The 21,625-nt window shown below is 39.3% G+C and overlaps 1 protein-coding gene across 1 annotated transcript in view; it reads left to right on the forward strand.

The window, feature by feature from the left end:
* The window catches only part of LOC127029276 (guanine nucleotide-binding protein G(q) subunit alpha-like), a gene marked incomplete at its 5' end in the record, with an annotated part of 53,530 nt that extends 32,114 nt beyond the window's left edge, over positions 1 to 21,416 (forward strand). The window contains 2 exons of the mRNA XM_050914842.1: positions 16,033 to 16,186; positions 21,226 to 21,416. Of these exons, the coding sequence (XP_050770799.1) occupies positions 16,033 to 16,186; positions 21,226 to 21,416 (345 nt within the window). The remainder of the gene's footprint in view (positions 1 to 16,032; positions 16,187 to 21,225) is intronic.
* Between the last annotated feature and the right edge of the window lie 209 nt (positions 21,417 to 21,625).

A 21,625-nucleotide genomic window follows, 5' to 3' on the forward strand; every position in this document is an offset into this window, starting at 1 on the left:
GGGGCAGTCTGTGGATCCAGCAATGAGATTTGGGCCCTGATGTCCACAACTGAGTGCCGGTCATTCACGACAACTTCTAATCAGGGCTAGGACATAGGGTACGCAAAAAGGTCTGCTGGGAAACAGAACTAGGAGGCGTATCTCCATTTGGTGGTGGACACTCGCCCACCAGTTCTCAGGCAGTACCTTAGAGAGAGGAAGGAGGGGCTGAAGGTGAGGCACTGCAAGGCTCACAGAGAAGGGGTGGGGGGCAGGGCATTTGGTGTCCGGGTCATCTGGCAGCAACAGCCAATCATGCAAATGCCTTTTGAATGTGGGTAAGAGTTGCACCGCCCCTTGGCTCCACCAATGGTAGTGTGATTTCAGAGAATTGTACCTTACATGAATAATGTGGGCGGCACCCTGCCTACGCTGCCAATGTCGGTCAGGGGGCAGGGTGTTGGCAGTCTGCCTATGCTGCCAATATTGGTCAAGGGGCAGAGTGTCAGGAGGTAGGGTGTCAGATGTGATGTTAATTATTCTTCTCAGTGTATTGATCTAACAGAATCACACTACCAGTATTGTGGTTTTTAACTAGAGCCCAAGTATGGAGCATAGAGTAGAACATGAATGACACAAGGAAAAATAGTAGTGCAAATAGCTTGCAACTTAAAATGGATCCTGCTTAATGGGGTAGAGAGAGATGAATTTAAGACTGTAATGTGTGCTATAAATAAGCTCCTAGTCTTTGTGAACATTTTGGTTTCTGGTAAATGTAAATAAAAATACATTGAAATAGTCTTTTTAGGAGAAGGAGATTAAAGAGAAACCTCACTTTCACAATTTTGCATGGATGTTAGTGTGTTAAATTATTTATAATTTGACCATCTTCTTTAGAAGATGGAAGAATATCTTCCTGGGCTTTCAGAGTATACAATCTTGTCCTTTGTTGTTATCAGCTAAAAGTGTTCACATGTTATGAACTGAATGGAACATATGGACTGAACATTTCCCTTCTGTCTTGGGCTCTCCTACCACTTTGAAATGACTGAAGTGATATTATTCCATGACTTTTTTTCAACTCTTATGAAAAAGAACTTACTCATAAAGCTGTCTTGATTTTTCAAATTTTCACTTTCAAAACAAAACGTTTTGGAGGTAAACGTGGAGGTAAAAGTTCTAAAACTTCTCTTTGTCTTGAAGATGATTCTTCCACCTCACTGCTAAACTATTTATGTTCCTTATTAATATCAGTGAAAAACTTTTGAAACTTTTTGTTTTTCAGTTTGAAATATGTTCATAACTGTAATTCAAAGCATTTTTTCAAGTCATACATACAGAAACTTGTGGCACATTCCAGCAGCCTTAGGCCTGTGTTCCTCTAGCTCTTGGGTGGATCCAGCCTGTCTTGGAGCTAAGCACCCATCTAGGCAGCTTAGTTTTGGCTTTCAGTAAGCTGTATCCTGTCTATTAGACAGTTGTGAGACAGGTTAGTTTTACCCTACTGATGATGTGTTGTTGCAATAGTAATCCTGTTCAGTACGAGAGGAACCGCAGATTCAGACCCCTGGTGCATGCGTTTGGCTGAGGAGCCACTGGCACGAGGCTACCATCTGCAGGCTTATGACTGAACGCCTCTAAGTCAAAATCCCACCTAGACGTAGTGACACCGCAGCACCACCGGCACCTCGGTGGGCTCGTGACAGTCGGCCACCCACCCCACACGGGGTGGGCCCGGTGCGAAGCGTGGCTCGTGGTCAGGACCAGAGGGGTGGACAGATGCGGCGCTGGCTCTCCCCCATCGCGTACCACATGATCATGGGGCACCCGGCACTAAATCATTCGTAGACGACCTGATTCTGGGTCAGGGTTTCATACATAGCAGAGCTGCCCCCTCACTGCGATCTATTGAGAATCAGCCCTCAACACAAGCTTTTGTAAAGAATAAAAAAGCAAAAATTAAAACAAAAAATAAAACATTGCACCCATTTTTAAAAAGGGTAGAAAGGAGGACCCTGGGAACTACTGACCTGTCAGCCTCACCTCTGTGCCCAGGAAGATCATGGAACAGATCCTCCTAGAAGCTGTGTTAAGGCACATGGAGGACAGGGAGTTTATTCGAGACAGCCAGCATGGCTTCACCAAGGGCAAGTCTTGCCTGATCAACCTAGTGGCCTTCTATGATGGAGTGACTACATCAGTGGCCAAGGGAAGAGCTACGGATGTCATCTATCTTGACTTCTGTAAGGCCTTTGACACAGTCCCCCACAACATCCTTCTCTCTAAATTGGAGAGATATGGATGTGATGGTGTCCTGGTTTCGGCTGGGACAGAGTTAACTTTCTTTTTAGTAGCTGGTACAGTGCTGTGTTTTGGATTTAGTGTGGGAATGATGTTGATAACACCCTGATGTTTTAGTTGTTGCTAAGGAGCGCTTATCTTAAGCCAAGGACTTTCCAGTTTCCCATGCTCTGCCAGCAAGCAGGTGTGCAAGAAGCTGGGAGGGAGCAGAGCCGGGGCAGCTGACCCGAACTAGCCAAAGGGGTATTCCATACCATGGAACGTCATGCCCAGTATATAAACAGGGGGGAGTTGGCCGGGAGGGGTGGATCACGGCTCGGGAACTAACTGGGCATCGGTCAGCGGGTGGTGAGCAATTGCATTGTGCATCACTGGGTTTTTTTTCCTTTTTCCTTCCCCCCCTTCCTTTTTTTGTTATATTCCTTTTCATTACTATTATTATTATTGTATTTCATTATTACTATTGTTAGTATTATATTTTACTTTAGTTATTAAACTGTTCTTATCTCAACCCACGAGTTTTACTTTTTTTTCTCTTTCCTCCTCCTCCTCACCCCACTGGGAGGGGGAGGGGGAAGCGGCTGCGTGGTGCTGAGTTGCTGACTGGGGTTAAACCACGACAGATGGATGGACCATTCAGTGGATAAGGAATTGGCTGGATGGTGGCATCCAGAGGGTAGTGGTCAACAGCTCAATGTCCGGATGGAGACCGGTGACAAGTGGTGTCCCTCAGGGGTCCATATTGGGACCAGTACTGTTTAATATCTTCATCAATGCCATAGACAGTGGGATCAAGTGCACCCTCAGCAAATTTTGCAGATGACACCAAGCTGAGTGGCGCAGTTGATTCGCCCGAGGGACGGGATGCCATCCAGAGGGACCTGAACAGGCTTGAGGAGTGGGCCCATGCAAACTTCACGAAGTTCAACAAGGCCAAGTGCAAGGTCCTGCACCTGGGTCGGGGCAATCCCCAGTATATATACATATATACAGACTGGGGGATGAATGGATTGAGAGCAGCCCTGTGGAGAAGGACTTGGGGATGTTGGTGGATGAAAAACTGGACATGAGCCAGCAATGTGTGCTTGCAGCCCAGCAACCCAATCGTATCCTGGGCTGCATAAAAAGAAGCGTGGCCAGCAGGTCAAGGGAGGTGATTCTCCCCCTCTACTCTGCTCTCGTGAGACCCCACCTGGAGTATTGCATCCAGCTCTGGAGTCCTCAGTACAAGAAAGACATGGACCTGTTAGAGAAGGTCCAGAGGAGGGCCATGAAGATGACCAGAGGGCTGGAACACTTCTCCTATGAGGAAAGGCTGAGAGAGTTGGGGTTGTTCAGCCTGGAGAAGAGAAGGCTCTGGGGAGACCTTATTGCGGCCTTTCAGTACTTAAAGAGGGCTTATAAGAAAGATGGGGACAGACTTTTTAGTAGGGCCTGTAGCGACAGGACAAGGGGTAATGGTTTTAAACTAAAAGAGTGTAGATTCAGACTAGATATAAGGAAGAAATTTTTTACGATGAGGGTGGTGAAACACTGGAACAGGTTGTTCCTCTACAACAGAGAGGTGGTAGATGCCCCATCCCTGGCAACATTCAAGGTCAGGTTGGATGGGGCTCTGAGCAACCTGATCTAGTTGAAGATGTCCCTGCTCATTGCAGGGGGGGTTGGACTAGATGACCTTTAAAGGTCCCTTCCAACCCAAACTATTCTATGATTCTATATAGATTTTTTTAGTATACCAGAACACTGCTTTATTCCCATCCTTTTCCCTTCTTTTCCAGTCTCAGAAAGCAAGAATGTCTTTCTTTATTCCACATAAAGCAAAGTGTATTTTTGTCAGAATGTGGGTGTGACAGAAATATGAAAAGGTTTTAAATGTGTTAGTTCTCACCTTAAATTAAGAAATTTGCAAGAAATATTATTCTTATTCCTTACTTTGATGTGACAGGTTCATTAAGGAAGACAATAAGTGAACTTGGCTACTTTGGTAATCAGTCAATGGATATTTTTTCACACTCTGCAAAATTCAAGTAACCTTTGAACTGTGAAACAGTATTAAAATTTCAGCACCAAAGTGAGAGAGTGTGTATAAATGCCCTACTTTTTTCTTATGGATAGCATCAGTGTGATACTATGATAGAATCTAATCCTTCTTTGATACTTGTGCCTGTCATCTGTGTAAGAGATCTGACTCAAAAACTTGCAGTGTTCTGCTGCTCCTCTTGCATTGCTTTCATGGCCTGATTAAACGGTATGATTTTTGTATGACCTACTTTCTTTTTCTAATTAGTCCACTGCATGATATTGCCTGAAGTCTTTTTCCTTGTAGTATGCTTTAACAAAGAAAACTATACTTTTTAAATTATCTGTGCTATTCTTTTCAGTTAATACATTGTTTCATTAATCTCATTTTCATGTATAAATATAAATCTATAAGAATTATTATTTGCCATTCAGTGCATCTGTGTTTGTTTATATGACCCTTCATCATTCTGAAACTGTTTTAGAGTTTTTAAGGCTCAGGTTTGTATTTTCAAAATGTAGTGCATGATAGACTTTCTGCTGTAAATCTGTTTCTTTCCTTGTTTAGCTTATTCAAGAGAAATACATTTGGATTATAAATCAGATGAGGCTATAGTAAGTTGAGAGGTTTCGCTAGTGTATCTCAAGGGCTTTTACTTACTGGGTATGTGTGGGATTGAGTTAGACACCAGTTCTGACTTCATATCCTTAGAGGAGTTAAGTCTTCAACTACTCTGTAAGGGGACATCATGCATAGAAATGAGACAAGTGTTCAGACTGCCTGTCTTTCAGAGCCCTGTGTAGGATGATGCTTAAATGATATATCCATGAAATTGCAATCCAGTGACAAAGATCTGCAATTGAAGAATTGGAGGTTTCAAACGGGAAGAAAAGCATGCATAGCTACCCAAGTTGTATCATAACTATGACTCCTCTAACAACCAATGCTCAGAAACAATGTCATCTCTCCTCTCTTAAGTATGTGTCTAGTTTGTACATAACTAAGCATCTGATTTTGGTGCATAAATACAAAATGTGAAAAATTGCTAAGGATAGTATATTTAAACATCTCTTTCAAAAATTTCAGATGGTGTACAGATTTGAAATGCATCTCTCTTCTTTAATGAGTATAAAAGGGCAGATACTTAGTTGTTCCAAATTCTGCCCTTAATAATACAGTAAGTCTATCTAGATTCATTGGTGGAAATGAGGACAAAATTTGATCTGGATGACATAATATATTCATTACATTATTAGTACTGTAAATTAAGTAAATCTTCCCTCAATCTGATATGATGTGATGAAGGGAAACATAAGTTAAATTATCAGATGTGTTTGACCTTTTCACTTTTCCAGAAAAGTCTGACAGAATTAGTAGTGAGAGGAAAAATGAAGGGATCAGCTCTCTGATAAATTTATGATGTCCTATAGGTCAAATTTTCCCTGAGTTATACCAGTGGATCTGGAGAAACTTGCAGTTTTATCAAAAAGCAGAGTTTAGAACTTATTTTTAAATAAGTTAAATTTTAAATAAGTTAAACTTATTTTTAAATAAATTTATTTAAATCAACTTCTTTCCTTAAATAAAGTATTTTTCCTACATAAAGTATATTATTATTCCATATTCCAGGATAAGCTGCATTCAAACACGGATCACAGGTAGCTCTTCTAAATATATAAAATCTCATGGTCTCAGGGCAATAAATACAGAAATGAGTTCCAGTTTTCCAGGAGAACTAGTAATCTAGTGGACTAGAGGTAGCAGAGTATAGTTTTAAAATCTGGGTTCATAGAAAAGAGATTTTCATGACCTTTGCAGAGCTCGTTGAGTAGTTAGTAATAATAGGAATGGCAAAACAAAGAATGGTATTTATTGATGCTTGGACAAATGTCTTTTCCATGTTAACATGCTAAAAGTCTAAGAGTTACATGATTTCATATAACTTCTGTAGGTCTATGGTGGTCTATAAAAGTGTGGGCTTTTTATATAGAGGGATCTTTTTTTGTGTGTATTCCCAGAGGAAAACAGAAAAGACACTTAGGACATGATTTCCTCAGTTCAGCTAAATTAATGGATTAAACACTGCTAATTTTATAATAGGCTAAATGAAATTTTGACATTCTTTAAGCTATCAAAAGTATTTTCTGAGATATCATTGGAGACTGAAAAGCTACAGAGGCAATGGATGGCATAAAATATTCATTGATAAAAGATGATTTTTAGAAGAAAAGCAGAACATCCATTGGCCAAAATAATTGGGGAAGAAATGCCAGTTTAAATCATTTTGGTCAGAGTTAATATATTTTGGTTAAATATATATATATAAAAAAATATGATTGTAAAATGTGAGTTTGTAACAGGATTGGAGATAAATTTCACTAGTATTTAGAACTGTAATATTCTTTCCACTTTGACTTTTGAGTAAGGAATTTTACTAGTGCCCTATATATACATAATATGTATCCTATATATATACACATATATCATATAGCTATCTTTATGCCTTAGGAAAACAATATTTTCTCCATTATTTTACTTGTTAAGCAATTTCTTTTCATTGATAAATGAAACCACATATAAAAGAATCATTGAAATGTCTCTTTCTTTGTTGAAACAGACATCTTAAAATATTAACATTAATAGAATTTTAAAAGCTTATATTTCATAGGAGGTTTACTTGCTGGGTTTTCACTGACTAACAAAACAAATAGAACTAATCATCTTTATTTTTAAGGTCTAATTCATTTATATGTCCTATTCAGACAGGTAATTTGTAATCCTCTTGAGAGTTTTTTACATTATTGGTTCTAATTAATTAGAGAAGGAAAAGGTTCTTTTCAAATAAAGAGTGTTGCTCCTTTTTTTAAGCTTTTGTTTGGGTTCTAAAGGTCATATTGCATCTTAATAAATTATTCAATTTAGCTGCAACTAAAATTTTTAGTGTTTTAAAACAATAGGAATATAGGAGACTTTGTTATCCTTAAGTTGTCCTAGGTAGAATAGATTAAAGTTGTTTGGATTGTTAAAAAATATTCAAGTTAAAGTCTGTTGTATTAAAATTACATGAAATACATGAATACAGGATAGGTATTTTTAGTGTGTATTCATTTGTGCTTGTATACAGGTATGTAGATGCAGGCCTATATGCTCATGTTTTGAATCTGGACAAAATACATCTGTAAAATAGATGAGTATCCAAAGCCTAGATGGAACTTCTGTAGCGTTCATCAGTGTGCTCTGACAAATTGGTATAATGTTCCAGTCGCACTTTGTTTTGATGTGGGCCAAAAATATGAAATGACATGAGGCCACAGAGTTCAGAATACTTTCATTCTTCATGGAGACAATTATCTGAAGAATGTATTTCATTTTTACATCAGAACTATCTTTCTGTTCACATCTAGGCATGTTTCCACTTTTCTTCCGGCACTTTGAGTTCCTTATTCACAGGCTAGTCCTACATGGCTTACCATGAAGGCTGAAAGAAAACGATGTTGAGATCAGAGCACTTTTTTTTTCTGCATTGTGTAAAAAAACATGTAAAACATTTAATTGCCTTTTTTTTCATCAGCATTCAGCAGTCCAGAACAATTGGGCATGGAGCAGAGGAATAATATGAACTCCCAGATAGAATTAAAATATTATTTCCATGGGAAATAAAATCTCCAGAACTCATTGTTTATTTGGAAACTAGAGAAAATAACACATTTATCTTCTGTGCCAAAATTATTTGCTGTATGTATTATATCTGTTCATGCATGTTCACACACATGCATATTTTCTTTTTTTCTGTAGATAAAAAAACCTTTTGAATATAAAGTATCAGTACTAAGAAGCATTTGCATAACGAAGAGCTAGAGCTTGTTCCTCTGTGTTAAAATGGATGGTTCATAACGGAAATGGGAGTTTGAATTATCATACACCCATTTGCAGATGTAAATGTTACTGGTAAATGTTACTATTGGCCGTGATTGCTGGCAAAGATGATGGCCACTTTTTTTTCAGTAACCAGTGTCAAAACTGACCAGAAAAGGGCCTTTTTCATTGACAATTTTATTTTAAAAGATTTTTACCTGTTTTTCTCAAAAATATGTGGGTATTTATGAAAAACTGTTTATTCTAGCATTCATGATATTTCATCAAAAAACAGTTTAACAGACATTTTTTATTTGAAAATTAATTTGGCAGCAATGTTTGGACCATGTTCTTTGACCACTGTTTGGATCACATTTTTTGGACAATATTTTTGTGATGTAATGGTTGTTAAACAAATTTATTTCAGTGGATTTCAGCTGTCATTTGATCTGTCTGTCCCTCTTATGGATACATAAAATTGCAATATATTTTGAATGTTGCAGCTTTAAGTTGGAGAGGTTAGAGTTCTTCTTTAAGGTGATTTAAAAATACAGTTCTCAGCTACAGAGATGTCTTCCCAGTCTTCTACCAGCAGTTCTTTTCATCAGGCTGGTCTGCAGAAAGATTAAAACAAGTGAAGAGAATAAAGGAATCATTCCTGAGCTCTGTATGCATTTGAAGTAGCCTCTTACCGTATTTGAGTTATTCATCACAATACAATGGTTTGTGCAACCATTACAATTCTCTCTCAGATAGCTAGTTATAGCTGCATGATTATATTTCATACTGATGGCAAAAAATTAAAGTGTTTCCAGTTTTGAAACTGTATTTACTTTTTTACATAGTGGAGGACTAGGCACTTACCTGATTTCCTCTTATTTCCCAACCTTACATGTAGCAGCCCTATTATATTTCCAGCCAAGGAATACGCTACAGGGTCTTTCTGTGCAGCCAGACAGTGCTGCTACTTAAATAATTGCTGTAAGTCTTATTTGGAGAATGGAGATATTCCTAATTAATATAGACTTTCATATATATAGATGGGGAGCAGAATAAATAGACAAATGCACAAACTTTTGTCATGTCAAATAATGGAGTGCATCACTGTGATGCTAAATAACTTCAGAAATATTAACCCCTGCTTTGTGATCTTTGGGGGTGGGGGGGCTGAAGCTCTTTTGTGTCAGTACCCCCTCTTCATCTGCATTTATCTCTGACTGAATCCTCTCTCACTCAGATAACCATCTCTTACCAGCATAAACAGTGTACTGGGTGTACATGGCAAGGTTTTGGTAGTGGGGAAGAGGAAGGCTGCCTCTGTGGGAAGAGGTCAGAGGCTACCCTGTGCCAAACACAGCTGGTTCCAGTTGGCTCCCCAACGGCCTCACTGCAGGCCAAAGCTGAGCCAATCAGTTTGTGGTGCCTCTGTGATAACATATTTAAGAAAGGGAAAAAAAAAAAAAAAAAAAAAGCTGGATGGAGAGAGGAGGAGGGAACACAAAGAGTGAGAAACAGCAGAGGGAACACCAAGGTCAGAGCAGGAGCTCGAGCTCAATGGTAGAGCAGATATTCACTGCAGCCTTTGGAGAACCCACCCCAGAGCAGATGGATATTCTTGAAGGAACTGCAGTCTGTGGAAAACCTATGCTGGAGCAGAGGAAAAGTGTGAGAAGGAAGGAGCAACAGAGAGAAAACGCTGACCATAACCCTTACTCCCATCCCCATTGTGCCGCTTGGGGGGGGGAGGTGCGGAGTTGAAGAGTCTGAAGAGAGGAGTGAAGTTGAGCCTGGGAAAGTGGGGAGGAATGCTGTTTTTTTAATGTTTGTCTTTTCTTTCCCACTACCTGAATCAGTAATTAAATATTTAATTGGCAATAAATTAAGTTAAATTTCCCCGAGTCAAGTCTGTTTTGCCTGCGACAGTAATTGGTAACTGATCTCCCTGTCTTTATCTCAACCCACAAGCTTTCTTGTTCCAGTTCTTCCTGTTTTCTACCCCCATCCCACTGGGGGCAGGGGAGAGCGGCTGGGTGGCAGTTTGGCTGCTAGCCAAGGCTAACTCAGCACACATAGATATATACACAGCACAAGTTCATCATTAAAAAATGCATCTTTGTTTACCTCACCACCTTATCTCTCATCATTTCAATGAAATGCAATCCCTCAAAATCTGTGAAATCCTAAATTTGTTAACAACCTATTTAAATTATTAATAATTTTTGAGGAAAAATAATAATAACTACATTTTTTGGTTTATATGTAACAGCATGTCAACTAGATGCCACTCTAGTCAATTATAAAGACATTTAGTTATGGGTGAAATGATCCACTACTGCTTCTGTATTGTTCCAGATTAATATTGTACCCAGTCTTTTCTCTTGGAGCACTATTTTTGTTAGCTGAGAAATGCTGCTTTTCCCTTCACTGGATACCAGTTGATACAGCTTTTAAATGCTTTTTTAGCCCTTTTCAGCTATTTCTCAGAATTTGACTTGTTAGAGCCAAACTATTATAAATTATGCCAATTATATTATTTCTGTAATTGCAAAAGTAATTGAAGTAATTGCAGATTTTTCCAGAGCAACAGAGATCTTGGAAGATGGTAAAAACAGTGGTTCTGCTGCTCGTTTTCCTTATGCCAGATGCTTAGAGAGCTAGGGAGACCACAACAAGCTGTTGCTGCTGTCAAAGGGAGGTTGCTGTGAAGGTTGGCATGACTGCTGTGAAAGGCTGTCAGCCACTGAGAAGCCTTGAGCCAGCTCCAGCTGCACATTTCTGTACATTAGTTATTCACAAGTTTCTGTCTGCAGCCTTTTCCATTGCAGCTGAAATAGGCTTTTGCTGGAAGCAATTTGGTGAGGTAGAGCTGGCTCATAAAATCAGAGCTAGTGCTTGAATGAGCTATCAAATACTGCCTGCTCCCGACTGCTCCTGCCCTCTCTTCAAAGAGCGATACTGTCTTGCTTGGTTTGGCAAGGCTTCCTTCACATTGCATCTGATATAAGGTCAGATCCCCAATGCAGGCCTTGCCCTATATTCCTTGTTATCCCATCCCTATTTCCAGAACCAGATCATATTTCTTTAGCTGTACAAACAGCTAGTTTAGTTAATGTGTTTGCAGGAAACAGTTTTCCCTTGGAGGTTAGTTTAGCACTGGAAAAGGGAACCCAGAGAGGTGGTGAAATCTCCATCCTTGGAGGACTTGCCTAGACAAAGCCATGACTGACTTGGTCTCATGTTGCAAATAACCCTACTTGAGTGAAAGGCTGGACTAGATGGGCTCCAGAGGTTCCTTTCAGCTAACACTTCTGGGATAATTGCTGTCATTTCAGTGGTGTTTCAGTGGGAGATGTGTGACAGTGTGAGCACTTACAGCTGTTTACATTTAAATGGATTAAATATGCGGCTGTTACTTGTTCTATGGTGCCTAATGGTCTCAGCAATGCAGCAGCATCCCTGCTGCTGTACACACACAGTCATGCTCTCTATGTTCTCTTAGGTTATAAAAGTAACTGCTCTCATCTACCTGCAGTGTTTTACCACTGAGAGACCTAACCCTTGCTCTGAAGCCACCCATGTAGTCAAACTCTGCATGTGTATTGGGTAGGAGTAGTAGTATTGTATGATAAGTCTGATTCTGGAAATAAACTGTAAATTACCATTCCTAATTTTATAATGAGTAATTTCTGGTGAAATAAAGGGAAAATTCTCCAAATGTAAGTGTCCCAGTATCTTAGTGCAAAGAATGTAGGAGGTTCCCTCTTGGGAAGAGCTACTCAGCAACAGAAGAGCATATGATGATATTTTCCTACTCAATTCCTAACAGAGCAGATTACAGCACAATTTCTCTCTTGACTTATGCCTAATGATAAGCAAAGGAGTAGTTTTGCAGAAGTACATACATATTTATAGTTAGAATTAGGCTTAAGTACTTTGCTGAATCCAGATTGTTTACATATTACAGAATCACAGAATGCTTGAAGTTGGAAGGGACCTCTTGAGATCATCTAGTCCAACCTTCCCTGTTCAAGCAAGGTCAGCTAAAGCAGGTTGCCCAGGAATAATAATAAGGAATTAATAACAGTAAGAAATTAATTCTCCTAATATTTATCCTTGAGGCTTAAGTTGGATATTTATCAGCTACCCCAAAATAATTTTACTGCACTTTCTCCTCATTGTAAATATGAGTGACAAGTTTAAAAAAACAGTCCTTAAACTCAGAAATTCAAATTGTAATATTTTCCTAAAAAGTCCATTACTTTCTATTAGTATTCTATTAGTATTTAAGCTATAACATTTCATCTCTTTGCTTCTTTTGTTATGCCTTTGCTTTCTTTTAAACTTTCTGATTCTATCAAACAGAAACTACAAAAAGCAAAAGGTTTTATTCATGTGGGCCTTTCAATAGAAGCCAGAGGCTAATAGCTTTTCATAATGATACATTTTAAATTCAGGTTTACAGTGATGGCTTTTGGGACAGTTTCTAAAAACTGCCGAGAGTTTAATATGTGTTTAACGAGATCCTGTCTACCTTCCTTATAACAACAGGGAAAGGGAAAAAGCCTGTTAAACATTTTTATTTACTTCCTAAGGAGGGGCTCAGTTTTGGAAAGACCACCCACATGAAGGTAGCAATTACAGGGATGGAATGGAAGAGTTAGATCCTACAGGATTTATTATTGCTAAGACATCAGGAGAAGATACAGGTATGCTCTTGTCTTTAGAGCATGTTAGGTATTTTATTTTCTCAAACCTTAATAGTTAGAGGTACTACTGTCCATAGTGTGAGTGTAGTTTGTGGCAGTAAAAAAAAAAACCCACAGAAAACAAAAATGATAAAAAAAAACCTGTGTGAATTTAGGACATGTATTCCCTCATTTTTTCCCCTCCTTTGACTCCCCTCAAGTTTTAACTATGATATTGTTATTAGGTCTATATATTATAGAGTTATAAAAGGAATGGTCGCAATTGTGCTTTAACAATTAACCTAAAGACTTATGTTTTATGCTCGGCTCTGTTGATATTTCAGTTTTTCTCCTTTTTGAATGAAATTCTTGCACCATTGAAATCAATGCAACTGATTGCAAAAAAACAAAGATTTTACTTCTCTGCCTTAGTTTCTCCATCTATAAATTTGTCTATTTACTTTCACTCACCACTCCAACATGCTGTAAAGTTTAATAAATTGCTTGAAGATTCTGTGGTGATACAAGATAACTAAACTATCAACTTCTACAAAATTGAATTTTTTAGGTGGTGGGTTTTTTTAGAGTTCCTATTTTCCATTCTTATGCAGGTCACTTTAAAATGTAAATTAATACAAGTGAAAATACACTTATAGCAAAACTGTCTGAGTTTTCTAACAGAATGTTGCATACATTAACAACAAAAGGAGGGCTAAGGAGAATCTCCATCCTTTATTGGATGTGGGGGGGAAACATAGTGACAAAGGATGAGGAAAAGGCTGAGGTACTTAATGCCTTCTTTGCCTCAGTCTTTAATAGTAAGACCAGTTGTTCTCGGGGTACCCAGCCCACTGAGCTGGAAGACAGGGACGGGGAGCAGAATGAAGCCCCCGTAATCCAAGGGGAAATGGTTAGCGACCTGCTGCACCACTTAGACACACACAAGTCTATGGGGCTGGATGGGATCCACCCAAGGGTACTGGTGGCAGGTCCTGCTTGACTAACCTGATCTCTTTCTATGACAAGATGACCCACTTAGTGGATGAGGGAAAGGCTGTGGATGTTGTCTACCTGGACTTTAGTAAAGCCTTTGACACTGTTTCCCACAGCATTCTCCTGGAGAAACTGGCTGCTCGTGGCTTGGACAGGTGTACTCTTCGCTGGGTAAAAAACTGGCTGGATGGTTGGACCCAAAGAGTTGTGGTGAATGGAGTTAAATCCAGTTGGTGGCCGGTCACAAGTGGTGTTCCCCAGGGCTCAGCATTGGGGCCAGTTCTGTTTAATATCTTTATCAATGATCTGGATGAGGGGATCGAGTGCACCCTCAGGAAGTTTGCAGATGACACCAAGTTGGGTGGGAGTGTAGATTTGCTTGAGGGTAGGAAGGCTCTACAGAGGGATCTGGACAGGCTGGATTGATGGGCTGAGGCCAATTGTATGAGATTCAGCAAGACTAAGTGCCGGGTCCTGCACTTGGGTCACTACAACCCCATGCAACATTATAGGCTTGGGGAAGAGTGGCTGGAAAGCTGCCTGGCGGAAAAGGACCTGGGGGTGTTGGTCGACAGCTGGCTGAATCTGAGCCAGCAGTGTGCCCAGGTGGCCAAGAAGGCCAAGAGCATCCTGGCTTGTATCAGAAATAGTGTGGCCAGCAGGACTAGGGAAGTGATTGTCCCTTTGTACTCAGCACTGGTGAGACCACACCTCGAATGCTGTGTTCAGTTTTGGGCCCCTCACTACAAGAAAGACATTGAGGTGCTGGAGTGTGTCCAAAGAAAGGCAACGAAGCCGGTGAAGGGTCTGGAGAACAAGTCTTATGAGGAGCAGCTGAGGGAACTGGGGTTGTTTTGCCTGGAGAAAAGGAGGCTGAGGGGAGACCTTATCGCTCTCTACAACTACCTGAAAGGAGGTTGTAGTGAGGTGGGTGTTGGTCTCTTTTCCCAAGTAACAAGCGATAGGACGAGAGGAAGCGGCCTCAAGTTGTGCCAGGGGAGGTTTAGATTGGATATTAGGAAAAATTTCTTCACCAAAGGGGTGGTCAAGCATTGGAACAGGCTGCCCAGGGAAGTGGTGGAGTCACCATCCCTGGGGGTATTTAAAAGACCTGTAGACGTGGCGCTTAGGGACATGGTTTAGTGGTGGACTTGGCAGTGTTAGGTTAACGGTTGGACTCAATGGTCTTAAGGGTCTTTTCCAACCTAAATGATTCTAGGATTCTACGATTCTATGGCTCAGCAACAGCAGAATCTGCAGGTTTCACTTCCTTGATTTTGTTCTCTGGAGGCCTGTTTGGTGGTGAAACTGTTGTTTTCAGGAGGCAGCTCCTAAAAAAAACTTCCATAGGTAGCTAATCACGTCTGCCTTAGAGTTTTCCAAATAAAGAAAGAAGTAGAGTTAATTCCTGGTACAGAACTCAATTTGTTCCAACTCTGTATTAACTGCATCATGTCAGCCTAACAGTTCTTCAGAATTGTATCAAAACACAACAGAATTTTACAGTGTCAGAAAGCCCTTACAAACAGAACTGTATGCTTCACTTAGATTTCCACTATAATGCAAAATGCTTTTCAGGACCAATGAAGCAAGGCTTAAGTAAAGGCTAACCCAATGATGTTAGAAACAAATTTACCATTTGTAAGATTTTATGTCATAAGCCTTTGATTTGGGGAAATATTCTCAGGTTATCAATGAGTAAATTCCAAATTTACCTGGAACTATTTTAAAGCTGTTCTCTTTCAAAAAAATAAGGATTACTTGCATTTAAAGTTCAGGAAAGTAATATAAAATAAATAAGGTTCTTAAAACTTGGTTATTATGTCTTGTTATACACTTGTCTCTGCCTTGAACCACATGCATTTCAGTACCCACGAATTTGTTGGCTGATCATAACTGTGCATAGTCAGTATTTACAACAGTACCTGTTACAGCTATCATGTCTGTGACCTGTGTTTTAAAGAATAATTATGCTTGCGTCATTGAGTTTGCAAAAGGAAACTGCCTGCATATTTAATTTACCACTTACCTATGAATTGTAAACGAATCAGTTAAATCTTACATTTCGGTAAGAAGGTGGAAAACATGAAATGGATCTGTTTATCAAATAAAATGGAATTGCATGGATTAATTTTAAAAAAAATTAAAAATTTATTTTCACAACCGCATAAATTTGTCTCTCTTTTTTTATTCCAGAATCGAATGGAAGAAAGCAAAGCACTCTTTAGGACAATTATCACATATCCATGGTTCCAGAATTCTTCGGTCATTCTGTTCTTAAATAAAAAAGATCTCTTAGAGGAGAAAATTATGTACTCCCATTTAGTTGATTATTTCCCAGAGTATGATGGTAAGTATATTGCCACCAGAGGTCATGCCCCATTTACACTGCGGTTATGACAGAATGTAATAGCCTTGCCCATATTTTGCTTAGAGGTTCTTAGGACAAAGATTATCACCCATTCTTCATTACACCCATTTTCTTCTTTACAAATTGTACTTAGTACACCAAATGGTTAATTTGTAGTTGAATGACTTGCTGGTCATGTTTTTTTAAAAATTATATGAAAAGGAAAAAATGATTAAAAATAGCAATTTTTAATACTCCAAATTTTTAAAGTCACTGAAGTCTTCTGGGATTTTCTAGATTGCTAGGATTTCAGTTTATACCTCCATTAATTGTGGATAGGATGGCAGTACCTTTCATGTGAAATTATTGATTCTAGATGAGTAACATCATATTAGCAATGGACCTTATTCTGTCCTTGTTCATAAGTTGGGGTGAGGGTTTGAACTGAAGTATAAAGCTAAAATTACATTAAAATACATTTCTCATTTTTACACAGTGTCTCACATACTCTTCTTTTTTTATTTTTTGTTTTGTTTTTTTTGTTTGTTTTTTTGTTGTTTTTTTGTTTAAGGCTGAATATCTGAACAGAAGTGTCATAAATTCTCTGTGGTTGTCAGAGAAACCAGTGTCACTCCTTCCACCCTTTCATTATACTGTTTCTTTTTTGTTTCCTTTATTTTAATTTTATGTTACTTACGTGAAGTTTAATGTGCTTGTCCCAGAAAACATTATGTGGAACACACAGCTGTTTCTAAGGAAGCTGTACTTTCAGAAAGTTCTCCTGAGGTAAAAAGTTAGGTATTCTAAGGTAACTGAGTGGAGGCTTTGGTAACAGAGAAAAAAATCAAATTCATACAATAACATCTCTTTTGTCTCACCAGAGAGTGAAAAGCAGATTCAAAAGCTACAAAAAAGATTAAATCTCTCATTTTCAAAACTAGAGAGTGATAAAAGGAAAAATTTACAGTTTTTTCCTGTTTGAGAGGAAAGGATGTGTTCACAGTGAACAGCCTGCAGGATCAGACCATACTTATTTATGAGTCAGTGTAAGTTTAGTTTGATAGTACTATACAGAAGAGAACTGACAGTTGAATAGAAAATATTCTTGTCCTTTCAAGTTACAAGTGCGACAGGTGCCCTAGATGACATCCTGCAGGTGAGAAGGCTCTATGGGCCCTTCTGTTATCATCACTCAAGTGGAGATACACCTGTGTTAAATGCTTGTCCAGAAAAAAACAGACAAAATTCACACAGAATAGTTGAGGTTGGAAGGGACCTCTGGAGATCATCTGGTACAAACCCCCTGCTCAAACAAGGTCACCTAGTGCCTGTTGCCCAGGTCCATGTCCAGATGGCTTTTGAATATCTCCAAGGAGGGAGACTCCATAACCTCTCTGGGCAACCTGTTCCAGTGTTCGGTCACCCTCACAGTAAAAAAGGGTTTCCTGATGTTCAGCTGGAAACTCCTGTGTTTCAGCTTGTTCCCATTGCCTCTTGTCCTGTCACTGGGCACCATCGACAAGAGCCTGGCCCGTCTTCTTTATACCCTTCCTTCAGGTATTTGTACACATTGATGAGATCCCCACCTGAGCCTTCTCTTCTCTAGGCTAAACAGTCCCAGGTTTCTCAGCCTTTCCTCCAGTCCCTTAATCATCTTTGTGGCCCTTCATTGGACTCTCTCCAGTATGTCCATGTCTCTCTTGTACTGGGGAGCCCAGAACTGGACACAGGACTCCAGGTGTGGCCTCACCAGTGCTGAGTAGAGGGGAAGGATCACCTCCCTCGACCTGCTGGCAACACTCTTCCTAATGCAGCCCAGGATACCATTAGCCTTCTTTGCAGCAAGTGCACATTGGTGGCTCATGTTCAACCTGGTGCCCACCAGGACCCCCAGGGCCTTTTCTGCAAAGCTGCTTTCCAGCTGGGTGGCCCCCAGCATATATTGGTGCCTGGGGTTGTTCCTCCCCAGGTGCAGGACTTGGCACTTCCCCTTGTTGAACTGCATGAGGTTCCTGTCAGCCCATTTCTCCTGCCTGTTAAGGTCCCTCTGGATGGCAGCCACTCCTCTCAGTTTTGTGTCATCAGCAAACTTGCTGATGGTACACTCTGCTCCCTCATCCAGATCATTAAAGAAGATGTTGAACGGGACTGGACCCAGTATTGACCCCTGGGGTACCCCACTAGTTACTGGCCTCCAACTAGACTTTGTGCCACTGATCACCACCCTCTGATCCCAGCCATTCAGCCAGTTTTCAATCCCCCTCACTGTCTGCTCATCCAGCACATACTTCATCAGCTTCCCTATGAAGATCTTATGGGAGACAATGTCAAAAGCCTTACTGAAGTCTAGGTAGACAATATCCACTGCTCTCCCCTCATCTACCAAGCCAGTCATTTCATCATAGAAAGTTATCAGGTTTTCAATCAGTCAGCTCAGAGAAACCCTCTTCCTCTTCTCCTTTGCCATGAGTAAGGGAAACAAAAGAAGGTTATGGACCAGTAGGGCCATAACCAGTAGGCCAGACCTGAAAGTCTTTAAGCATCTGACTCTAATTCTGCAGATCTTGCTGGACTTAACCCCTTAGACAAGGTTATGGTTTGATTTGATTTCTTCTGGTGGAAAGATGGGGTGGGTTACACAGTCTGTGGCTTGCACGGGTCACTATGTGGTCCCTTCTGCTGTTCCAGCACCCTGTTTGGAGATGTTGAAGATGGACAGATTTGGAGAACTCATCAGAATTAGGTATTTTTCAGCTGGATCACTTCTCCCATGCAGTTTCCTGTGTGGTAGCACAATGGAGAAAGTAGCATAGGGATGAGAAATGCTAACCAGGATGGCAAATTGGACTGATTAAACTAAGCAGTTGTACTGCACAGTATGTCATAACAACATTGGATGAGAGACTGAGATGTGCTCAAGGGTCAGAGTATCACATGAAGGTATGCTTTCACAGCTAATACTAAAAGACTGACTCACAGACTGGAATGAAGTGCTGGGAGAGGGGAAAAAGACGAGGCCACGCTTGGGAAGGAAAGAAGAGAAAAATGTCTATCCACAAGAGCACACTCCCCTCCAGTCTTCAAAGAAAATAAATGATTACACTCACCAAGCTAATGTAGCCAAGCCAAATTGTAGTACTTTTTATATAGGACTTGACTATCATATAGAGAGACCCTTTGAAGACTGCTAAATAGGGAACAATGGACAAGAAACCTACTGATTTGTATTATAATTCTTTTCCAAGATTATTTAGATCATAACCACTTAGCATTGTAAATCTAACATTGGCTCATTCCCTTTTTTCTAAATTCCTGAGGTGGCAAACTTTCTTTTTAACCTCAATTTTCCATACTTGAACTCCAGTCAAAAAAAATTTTAAATTACATGATAATCAGCAGACATGTTATTAGGTAAGCAAAATTTGGATACAGGCTTTGAATAGTGCAGTAGATTTTGAGAGAGGGACAACCCTACCTGTGTCTACCCACTGTAAAACTGTTTAACAAAATTCTAGGAAGTTGATTAAAACAATAAATGGCTTATTTTGAAGAAATCATTGTCTTTGAAAGTCTAGGAGTCTCCTTTACAAATATTTAAACTTATTAAGAGTAAAAAAAAATAGTAGTGAAATTTATTGTTGCTGCTGTTTCTATAGAATATGTGCTGAAGCTAAAGGCTAGAATCTGTTGTGTTTAGAAATTTTAAAAATTTTGAACAGTCCTCTCTGTCCTACCTCAGAGAACTTATTATCTGTTTACATGTTCTTCTCTACATCTCAGCAAATGTGTAGTCTGTGTATGTGTCTATATATATACATATATATTCATGTGCATACACCAAGATATTGCAGAATCATGTTCTCCTTCCACAAGGCTTTGCAACCAATAGATATCAGAAAGCATATGATTTCTCTTCTGTGCTTCCTTTGCTACCTAATTTTTGCAGTTATCCAAATTAGAAATGTTTGCAATTGTATTTAAGTATTAAAAATAAGTTTTATTGTGCAGTTATTGTAAGTTATGTGGGCACACGCTAACCCCCTAAGTACAGATTTCATAAACACTGAAGGACAGAACTATATAACAGCTGAGTGCTGGTATTTATATTGTCATGTAACAAGACCAGGACTAATGAGATAGGAGGAGGCACAGCAAACATACATGTTCCGTAGAAACCTACATTGCAGAAACAGGAGGGCAAGGGAATAATGGCCTATGAAAATTGCACTGGAACAGAATTGCAGTATAGGAAAACAATAGCTTGTGGCTAATGTTCCTGCTTCTGTGCTGCTCTTTTGGCTGTGAACATGAACGAATCCTCACTGTTCTAGATTGGAAGTCATTATTTTGCCTTCTGTCTTGTGTAAAGCAGAACATGTAGTTTGGTTACATAGACTTTGTGTTCTTCTGAGAATTACAGACTTAATTTAGATTTAATAGGATTGTTATATATAATTTGGATAATTGATTTGTTAGAACATTAACTTTTTGCAATTGAACAGCTTCAACTAGCAAGCATGTATATTTTATTATCACTAAAGTAAATGAAATTTTATTGGAGACAGTGTCAGACCAGTTTAGGATGTAACTTGATTATGCTACATTTTAAAAGAACGTACTTAAGTATAGTTTAAATATAGTAGATATAGACTGAAAATGGGCCAATTCTATTAATTTTTTAAAATATTTATTAGTATAAAGCAACTATTTCTTCTGTTGTTCATTTTGTGTGGTTATAGATCATCAATTTCATCTCTCCATTTTAACCATCTTATGGAAGAAAGAGGATAGTCAGCAGGAAAAGAACAGCTCTTGCATGATCAACTTCTGGAATTTCCTTCCATTTTTATTTTTTAATGGTTCCTACTGGGAAAAAATAGTATATGGTAGTATTTATTAGTAAAAATTTTCCCTTCTTTTATACAAGGATCACAGACTGAGTCTTTCTTCTGTTTTCTGCTCCTAAGGTTCCCCTCCTAAAGAAGCTCAAATATTGAATTGACTTTAGGAAAAACTGACTTTCTCTTCTTAATTATCAGGACCACAACGGGATGCACAAGCGGCACGAGAGTTCATCTTGAAGATGTTTGTTGACCTGAATCCAGACAGTGACAAAATTATCTACTCACACTTCACATGTGCTACAGACACAGAGAATATACGCTTCGTCTTTGCTGCTGTCAAGGACACAATCCTACAGTTAAACCTGAAGGAGTACAACCTGGTCTAACTGTGCCTAGGAGGCCCTCCAAGACCACCTTTGCGTGATTGAAGATACGCGAGGGACTGTATTATCTGTGAAAACAAATTGCATAATACTAATTTATTGTCGGCCTGGACTCTGTGAATGTCCATGGAGTTTTTAGTTAATATTATGATTTTATTTAAACTATATGGAGGAAAAACAAAAGATGCTGAAGTACATTCACATTACATTTT

The sequence above is a fragment of the Gymnogyps californianus genome, unplaced genomic scaffold (assembly GCF_018139145.2).
Source record: "Gymnogyps californianus isolate 813 unplaced genomic scaffold, ASM1813914v2 HiC_scaffold_90, whole genome shotgun sequence".
Taxonomy (NCBI): domain Eukaryota; kingdom Metazoa; phylum Chordata; class Aves; order Accipitriformes; family Cathartidae; genus Gymnogyps; species Gymnogyps californianus.